Source organism: Penaeus japonicus, unplaced genomic scaffold (assembly GCF_977035675.1).
Source record: "Penaeus japonicus unplaced genomic scaffold, GWHDUDI00000001_assembly GWHDUDI00000016, whole genome shotgun sequence".
Classification (NCBI taxonomy): Eukaryota; Metazoa; Arthropoda; class Malacostraca; order Decapoda; family Penaeidae; genus Penaeus; species Penaeus japonicus.
In genome coordinates this window covers 23,845,487-23,855,486 of record NW_028234418.1, presented here as the reverse complement: position 1 = coordinate 23,855,486, position 10,000 = coordinate 23,845,487, and the positions used below count along the sequence as shown (strand labels likewise).

General features: G+C 33.9%; 2 protein-coding genes across 3 annotated transcripts; both read right to left on the bottom strand.

The window, feature by feature from the left end:
* Window positions 1-1,650: 1,650 nt before the first annotated feature.
* LOC147470194 (cuticle protein AMP1A-like) lies at window positions 1,651-2,657 on the bottom strand. Its single transcript, XM_086545305.1, has 3 exons — window positions 2,634-2,657; window positions 2,154-2,491; window positions 1,651-1,989 (listed from the first exon to the last, which is right to left on the bottom strand). The coding sequence occupies exons 1-3, from the start codon at window positions 2,640-2,642 to the stop codon at window positions 1,773-1,775; spliced, it is 564 nt and encodes a 187-aa protein (XP_086401431.1). The 5' UTR covers window positions 2,643-2,657; the 3' UTR covers window positions 1,651-1,772.
* Window positions 2,658-5,421: 2,764 nt separating this feature from the next.
* Window positions 5,422-6,446, bottom strand: LOC147470193 (cuticle protein AMP1A-like). Of its 2 annotated transcripts, XM_086545301.1 has the most exons (4): window positions 6,393-6,422; window positions 6,146-6,251; window positions 5,881-6,112; window positions 5,422-5,761 (listed from the first exon to the last, which is right to left on the bottom strand). In XM_086545301.1, the coding sequence occupies exons 1-4, from the start codon at window positions 6,399-6,401 to the stop codon at window positions 5,545-5,547; spliced, it is 564 nt and encodes a 187-aa protein (XP_086401427.1). In that variant the 5' UTR covers window positions 6,402-6,422; the 3' UTR covers window positions 5,422-5,544. The 2 variants fall into 2 exon arrangements, with proteins under 2 accessions (XP_086401427.1, XP_086401428.1); XM_086545302.1 differs by having other exon boundaries at window positions 5,881-6,251; window positions 6,393-6,446.
* Between the last annotated feature and the right edge of the window lie 3,554 nt (window positions 6,447-10,000).

The following is a 10,000-nucleotide window of genomic DNA, read 5'->3' as shown; positions in this document are numbered from 1 at the left end:
GCAACATGAGTTATCATAATGATAACAATAATGATAACAGAAGCAGTGATGATAATCATAAGGATGATGATAATGATAGCATATTCTAACAATGATGATAGACTAATGATAATGATAACAAAATAAGGACAATGGTAATGATAATGATAGCAAATATAATGCTGCTGATGATGATAACAATGACGAGGATGATAATCATGCTTATGATGATAACAGTAATGATGATAACAAAAATATTGATATTAGGAATAACGAAGAGAATAATATATTTTTAACAATAATGATGATGGTAATAATTGTAAAAATACTGATAATTGTAATAAGGGTGATAATCATAATGATAATAATGGTAACACCGATAATGACGATAACAATTCTAACAATAATGATGATAATAATGGTAGTAATAGTAGTAATGCTAATGATAATTATGATACTTTAATTATTATAATATTCGTAATGATTATAATGATAATGATGACTATAAAGATACCGACAATGCTAATCAAAACAATATCAATACAGAGTTTACTAAAATGATACTCATAACAGTAGCTATACTGGTAATAATAATGATACTGATGATGAGAATAATGATAATGATGATAATGTCATGACAATAAAAAATATGAAAATGCTAAGAAGGATGACAATTAAGATATCAAACAAAAAGATGATAAGGGTAACAAAAAAAGGTAATGCTGATGAATGTGGTAACAATCTCCTCTATTATCAGTATTGTTATCATGATTATTATTGTTAAAGTAATCATAATTGCCATTATCATTATCATCATCTTCACCATCATCATTACGACACTACCATCACCATGATCATTCTAGCACGGATGCATAGATTAAAATGATAATGATAATGATTATGCTAATATTGATCTCATTAAGAATGAACTGTAAGACAACAAAACAAATAAAATTAGATTTTCTGATCACCACGATATCATTATACATTGCCAATAAAAATATCACAACCATTATGATTGTCACCTATTTATATTGTTATTGTTCAGGCAGCTTTTATCATTCGAGGTAGTTGCAGCAATGGCTGTGCTTGCCTTATCATTTTTCATTTTGCTACTACCGATATCATCCTTTTTAGCTTCAGTCGATTATCCTTATGATTGTATTCTTGTGCTCCAGTCTTCGACGTCAAGATCCGTATTGTAAGGAGTCTGAATAATCCTTGTGAAGTTATCACAGACAAATGTGTTATCTATATTTTCGGTTGTTTACATATATTGCGGACACAAAAATCTAGCTATTGACTATCATATGACTAGTCATATACAGTATGCATAAGTGTGTATCTATTTGCCAGTACCTATCTATTCCTCCCACGAATAAATATATATGATATATATGTATATATATGTATATATATACATATATATACACAAACTTATATACATATATATATATATATATATATATATATATATATATATATATATATATATAAATACACACACACATACACACACACACACACACACACACACACACACATATATATATATATATATATATATATATATATATATATATATATATATATAATCGGGTGATGGACTTGAAATAAATCCTAATATATGTTATCTACTATCGGTACTAGGATACGTAAACATTTGAAATATACATTTTTATCGTTATTTTATTCGAAACGCTTCATATTACATAACAATACTATACATCTAAAATGTTATAAATAACATAACCTGGAAGAATATTCCTGCATCACTCTCAACCCGACGACCCTTAGAAACCATAGGAGTTAGAGGGGCGGGATGGACGGGAAGGGGCGCTGTATGCCTGAGAAGGTCCTTGACGGGCGCGCTCGATCTGTCTGAGGGCGTGGGCGGGGATGGGGTGGGGGAAGGCTGGAGCCACGGGCAGGAAAGCTGACTGAGGCTGGAAGCCGTTTTCGTCAGCTACGAAACGAAGCTCAAACAACTGTCCGTCAGGAAGGGTGAAGCTGGAAGAGATGACTAAGTTATCATACTGTATATGTTGGTTCATAAGGAATAAGGCATATATATATATATGTATATGTATGTATGTATATATATATATATATGTATATATATATCAGTTCTGCTGATTCATCAAAACAATATTAAGATTGTAAGTGACACTTACGAATAGGCGCCAGACATGGCTGTAACGGGGCCCTCCTTGGCGGGAATAGGCGATCCACTTTCCTGTCGTGAGATGCCGTCGCCGGTCTCAACATTGAAGCTGTAAGCGCCAGCGTCGGGGTGAACGCGATCGTCCACAAGGATGGGCACTACTGGGCCGGGAGCAGATCTCGGGGCGGAGTAGGTTGGTTGGGGAGCAGGTCTTGGGGCGGAAAAGGATGGGCGAGATGCAGGTCGGGACCTATGGCTGAAGGCTGAAGAAGGCTGTGGAGAAGCATAGCCGAAATGACTTGGCAGCCTATCAGCCAAGCAGACTGATAACACTGTGGCGATGACAATCTGAAGAAAAAGAACATCTTACCATGTGCTGGAAATACACCATGATTAACAGTTAAAAAATCCTTTCGCAGAGATTTCTATATCTTTATATTCAGACGTGCGAAAGTTCTGAGTACAGTCAATGAAAGCACCTGAAACTTACAATCTTCATGGTGGCGGAGGGTGTGGCGGGTCGAATGGCTCAGCAGGTGAGTGACTTTGGTTTCTCGTGCCTTGCTTTATATACCACTTGGAAGAGCCAGGGTCAAGGTAACGCTCTTCCTGCCACCCGCACAAAGAGGTGATGGTGCTCCCTTAGTCTACTATCTCGAAAAACTTCGAATATCTATTACTTATCTATCTTTGTTGGTTTTAATAGTCAAATACTTCAACATGCATGTATATTGTAGTCCAGATCATATTTTTATATACATACATTTACCAACACCACGCACACAAACACACACACGCACAGACACAAACACCTTTTACCTAAAAGGAATATATATATAGATATATATATATATATATATATGTATATATATATATATATATATGTATATATATATATATATATATATATATATGTATATATATATATATATATATATATATATATATATATATATATATATATATATATATATATATGTATGTGTGTGTGTGTGTGTGTGTGTCTGTCTGTGTGTGTCTGTGTGTGTGTGTGTGGATAGATAGATAGATATAGACATACATATATATATATGTATGTATATATATATATATATATATATATATATACATATGTATACGTATATCGTGTATATGTACATATATATATGTATACATATAATCATATATATATATATATATATATATATATATATATATATATATATACATACATAGATATATATATATATATATATATATATATATATATATATATATATATATATATACATACATACATATATATGAATCACAAAAAACACAGTAACGTGCACATAACAGAATTAATAACACTGCCACTAAAAGAAAAGAAAAACTTGCGACGTTTCGATCTTTTTCATGAAAGTTCCTCTTCAGGCGAAAGCAATCCAAAATATGAATCATTCATTTCATTCATTGATTATGTCATCAAGGGGATGTATATAACAAAGAAATCATTAAAGACAAAGAAAACTAAACTAGGAATAATGAATCTGACGACTCTATAGGAATAATGATGATAAGAATAGTAAAAATAATAAGATTAATGATGGTGGTGACGCCGATAAAAACATCCAGAATTAGTATTATTGAAGATAAATGCCAAAATAAAAAGATAATAGTAGCAATCACAGCCTAAAGAAAAAGAGTTATCATAATGATAACAATAATGATAACAGAAGCAGTGATGATAATTATAAGGATGATAATGATAGCATATTCCAACAATGATGATGATAGCCTAATGATAATGATGATAAAATAAGGACAATGGTAACGATAATGATAGTAAACATAATGCTGCTGCTATTGATGATAACAATGATGAAGATGATAATCATGATTATGATAATAATAATAATGATGATAACAAAAATATTGATATTAGGAATAACAAAGAGAATAATATATTTTCAACAATAATGATTATGGTAATAATTGTAAAAAATACTGATAATTGTAATAAGGGTGATACTCATAATGATGTTAATGGTAACACCGATAATGACGATAACAATTCTAACAATAATGATGATAATAATGCTAGTAATGGTAGTAATGCTAATAATAATTATAATACTCTAATGATTATAATATTCGTAATGATCATAATGATAATGATGACTATAAAGATACCGATAATGCTAATCAAAACACTATCAATACAGAGTTTACTAAAATGATACACATAACAATAGCTATACTGGTAATAATAATAATACTGATGTTGAGAATAATGATAATAATGATAATGTTATTGACAATATGAAATATGAAAATGCTAAGAAGAATAACAATTAAAATGACAGTAACAAAAAAAAATGATAAGGATAACAATAAAATGGTAATAAGGATGAATGTGGTAACAATCTCCACTATCATCACTATTGTTATCATGATTATTATTATCATAGTAATCATAATTGCTATTATCATTATAATCATCTTCACCATCATTACGACTACCATCACCATTATCATTCTAGCACGGATGCATAGATTAAAATGATAATGATTACGCTAATATTGATCTCAGTAAGAATGATATTAACTGTAAGACATCAAATAACATTAGATTTTCTGATCACCACCATATTATTATACTGTTGCCAATAAAAATATCACAACCATTATGATTGTCACCTATTTATATTGTTATTGTTCAGGCAGCTTCTATCATTCGAAGTAGTTGCAGCAATGACTGTGCTTGCCTTATCATTTTGCTACGACCGAAATCATCCTTTTTAGCTTCAGTCGATTATCCTTATGATTGTATTCTTGTGCTCCAGTCTTCGACGTCAAGATCCGTATTGTAAGGAGTTTGAATAATCCTTGTGAAGTTATCACAGACAAATGTGTTATCTATATTTTATGTTGTTTACATGTATTGCGGACACAAAAATCTATCTATTGACTATCATATGACTAGTCATATACAGTATGCATAAGTGTATATCTATTTGCCATTACCTATCTATTCCCCCCACGAATACCTATATATGATATGTATATATATATATATATATATATATATATATATACATATATATACACAAACTTATATACATACATATATATATGTATATATATATATACATACACACACACACACACACACACATATATATATATATATATATATATATATATATATATATATATATATATATATACATATATATATAATCGGGTGATGGACTTGAAATAAATCCTAATATATGTTATCTACTATCGGTACTAGGAAACGTAAACATTTGAAATATACATTTTATCGTTATTTTATTCGAAACGCATCGTAATACACAACAGCACTATACATTTAAAATGTTATAAATAACATAACCTGGAAAAATATTCCTGCATCACTCTCAACCCGACGACCCTTAGAAACCATAGGAGTTAGAGGGGCGGGATGGACGGGAAGGGGCGCTGTATGCCTGAGAAGGTCCTTGACGGGCGCGCTCGATCTGTCTGAGGGCGTGGGCGGGGATGGGGTGGGGGAAGGCTGGAGCCACGGGCAGGAAGGCTGACTGAGGCTGGAAACCGTTCTCGTCAGCTACGAATCGGAGCTCAAACAATTGCCCGTCAGGAAGGGTGAAGCTGGAATAGATGACAAAGTTATCATACTGTAAATGTTGGTTCATAGATAATAAAGCATATATATATCAGTTCTGCTGATTCATCAAAACAATATTAAGATTGTAAGAAGTGACACTTACGAATAGGCGCCAGACATGGCTGTGACGGGACCCTCCTTGGCGGGAATAGGCGATCCACTTTCCTGTCGTGAGATGCCGTCGCCGGTCTCAACATTGAAGCTGTAAGCGCCAGCGTCGGGGTGAACGCGATCGTCCACAAGGATGGGCACTACTGGGCCGGGAGCAGATCTCGGGGCGGAGTAGGTTGGCTGAGGAGCAGGTCTTGGGGCGGAAAAGGATGGGCGAGATGCAGGTGTTGGGGCGGAAAAGGATGGGCGAGATGCAGGTCGTGACCTGTGACTGAATGCTGAAGAAGGCTGTGGAGACGCATAGCCGAAATGACTGGGCAGCCTATCAGCCAAGCACACTGATAACACTGTGGCGATGACAATCTGAAAAATAGAACATCTTACCATGTACTGGAAATACACCATGATTAACAGTTAAAAAAATCTTTCGCAGAGATTTCAATATCTTTATATTCAGACGTGTGAAAGTTCTGAGTACAGTCAATGAAAGCACCTGAAACTTACAATCTTCATGGTGGCGGAGGGTGTGGCGGGTCGAACGGTGAGTGACTTTGGTTTCTCGTGCCTTGCTTTATATACCACTTGGAAGTGCCAGGGTCAAGGTAACACTCTTCCTGCCACCCGCACAAAGAGGTGATGGTGCTCCCTTAGCCTACTATCTCGAAAAAACTTCGAGTATCTATTACTTATCTATCTTTGTTGGTTTTAATAGTCAAATACTTCAACATGCATGCATATTGTAGTCCAGATCATATTTTTATATACATACATTTACCAACACCACACACACAAACACACACACGCACAGACACAAACACCTTTTACCTAAAAGGAATATATATATATATATATATATATATATATATATATATATATATGTGTGTGTGTGTGTGTGTGTGTGTGTGTGTGTGTGTGTGTGTGTGTGTGTGTGTGCGTGTCTGTGTGTGTGTGTGTGTGGATAGATAGATAGAGATACATATATATATATGTATATGTATATATATATATATATATATACATATATATATATATATATATATATATATATATATATATATATACATATGTATACGCATATCGTGTATATGTACATATATATATATGTATACATATAATCATATATATATATATATATATATATATATATATATATATATATACATATATATATATATATATACATACATACATACATATATCATCATCATCATCATCTTCAGCCTGCATCAATCCACTGCAGGACGTAGGCCTCTCTCAATCTTTTCCAGTCATTCCGGTCTTGTGTCCTCTGATTCCAGTTTACTCCTGCGAATTTTGCTATTTCATCCCGCCATCTAGTCATTGGTCTTGCCCTGGGTCTTTTTGTGTCGTGTATTACCCATTATTTTGTTTTCTTTGTCCACCTGTTGTCCTGTCTCCGATATATGTGTCCAGCCCACTGCCACTTTTTCTTTTTGATGGTCTTGAGTATATCCTCTACTTTTGTTTGCTGCCTAATCCATGTGGCCCTTTTCTTGTCTCTTAAGCTAACTCCTAGCATAAGCCTTTCCATTCCTCTTTGGGCGCTTACTAATTTCCTCTCGAGTGCCTTGGTCGTAGTTCATGTCTCTGATCCATATGTCATGACGGGGAGGACGCATTGGTCAAAAATCTTTCTCTTTAGACATAGTGGCAGACTACTTCGTAATATATTACTATGCTTACCGAAGGCACTCCAACCTAGCCTGATTCGCCGTTTTATCTCGGCTTCGCAGGATGTACTCGACTGAATGAGTTGCCCTAGGTATACATACTCGTTCACTGCTTCTAGTACCTCGCCTTGTATTTGTATTTGCTTAACTGGGGTTCGACTGTTGAACATGACTTTAGTCTTTTTCATGTTCATTTTAAGGCCAATCTTCAGACTTTCCTTATTTAAATCGCTTATTAATTGTTGTAGTTCATCTGCTGACTCACCGAAAAGAACAATGTCATCTGCAAATCTTAGATTGCTTAAGTGCTCATTCCCTATTTTAATCCCTCTCTCTTTCCAGTCTAACTTCTTGAATACTTCCTCTAAGCAGGCTGTAAATAGCTTCGGTGAGATGGTGTCGCCCTGCCTAACGCCCTTTTTTATTGGTATTTTATTGGTTTCTGCGTGGATTTTGACGGTCGCGGTACCATCTCTATATATATCCTCTAATAATCTGCAGTATATTTCCTCTACTCCTTGTTTACGAATTGCATCCAGTACTGCAGATATCTGTACCGAGTCGAATGCCTTTTCATAATCTACGAATGCCATACACAGGGGCTTCCTATATTCGTTCGTTTTCTCCCTTATTTGAGCTAGTGTGTGGATATGGTCTGTAGTTGAGAATCCACTGCGGAACCCTGCCTGTTCCCTGGGTTGTTTTGAATCTAATGTGTCGGTGGTACGGGCTGTGATGATTTTTGTGAACAGTTTATAGATTACTGAGAGGAGGCTTATAGGTCGGTAATTCTTTAAGTCTTTTGTGTCTCCCTTTTTGTGTATTAAAATTATTATTGCGTTTTTCCAGGCCTTCGGAATTTTACCGACGTCTAGACATCTGTTATAAAGACTGGCCAGCTTTACTGCCGCAATCTCTCCTGCGTCTTGAATAAGATCTACACTGATGCCGTCTTCTCCTGGTGTTTTTCCTCTTTTCATGCTTTTTAGTGCCCTAATTACTTCATCTACCGTGATGTTTGGAACATCTCCAATTGTTGTGTTTGTCTCCGTATGTGGTTGGTCGTTTGAGTGGTATAGATTGCGATAGAAGTCTTCTATTACTTTGATAATTTCATTTTTATTGTATGTCGCCTCTCCGTTGGGTTTCTTTACTGCATACATTTGGTTTTTCTTTATTCCGAGCCTCCTCTTTGTTGCCTTAAGGCTGGTGCCGGCAAGCAGAGCTTCGTTTATTTTTCGTATGTTAAATTTGCGTACATCCTCTTTCTTCTTCTTGTTTATCGTCTTAGTCAGCTCTGTTGATTCTATCTTGTCTCTGATTGATGTTATTTTCATTTCCCTACGCTGTTTCATAAGTTCTTTCGTCTCTACCGAAAGCTTACTGAACCTTTCTTTTTCGTCTTTACCCCCTATTTCAAGTGCAGCTTCCATTAATATCTCACTGAATTGGTCGTTCATTTGGTCTATGTCAAGATCTTCTTCGAGAGCTGAGTATTTGTTTCGGATGTTGATACTGAATTCCGTCGCCCTAGTCTTGATGTTGGTTAGATTAGCGAGAGGCTTTTGTATGAGCTTGTTTCGTTCCCTTCTTAGCTGTAACTTAACTCTACTCCTATATATATATATATATATATATATATATATATATATATATATATATATATATATATATACATACATACATATATATGAATCACAAAAACACAGTAACGTGCACATAACAGAATTAATAACACTGCCACTAAAAGAAAAGAAAAACTTGCGACGTTTCGAACTTTTTCATGAAAGTTCCTCTTCAGGCGAAAGCAATCCAAAATATGAATCATTCATTTCATTCATTGATTATGTCATCAAGGGGATGTATATAATAAAGAAATCATTAAAGACAAAGAAAACTAAACTAGGAATAATAAATCTGACTACTCTATAGGAATAATGATGATAAGAATAGTAAAAATAATAAGATTAATGATGGTGATGACGCCGATAAAAACATCCAGAATTAGTATTATTGAAGATAAATGCCAAAATAAAAAGATAATAGTAGCAATCACAGCCTAAAGAAAAAGAGTTATCATAATGATAACAATAATGATAACAGAAGCAGTGATGATAATTATAAGGATGATAATGATAGCATATTCCAACAATGATGATGATAGCCTAATGATAATGATGATAAAATAAGGACAATGGTAACGATAATGATAGTAAACATAATGCTGCTGCTGATGATGATAACATTGATGAAGATGATAATCATGATTTTGATAATAATAATAATAATGATGATAACAAAAATATTGATATTAGGAATAACAAAGAGCATAATATATTTTCAACAATAATGATGATGTTAATAATTGTAAAAAATACTGATAATTGTAATAAGGGTGATACTCATAATGATGATAATGGT

Excerpts from the sequence above, each read along its gene's own strand:
- LOC147470193 (XM_086545302.1), bottom strand. Across the intron at positions 5,762-5,880 it reads GCCATGTCTGGCGCCTATTC|CTTCACCCTTCCTGACGGGC; the intron begins GTAAGTGTCACT and ends CATCTATTCCAG.
- LOC147470194 (XM_086545305.1), bottom strand. Across the intron at positions 1,990-2,153 it reads GCCATGTCTGGCGCCTATTC|CTTCACCCTTCCTGACGGAC; the intron begins GTAAGTGTCACT and ends CATCTCTTCCAG.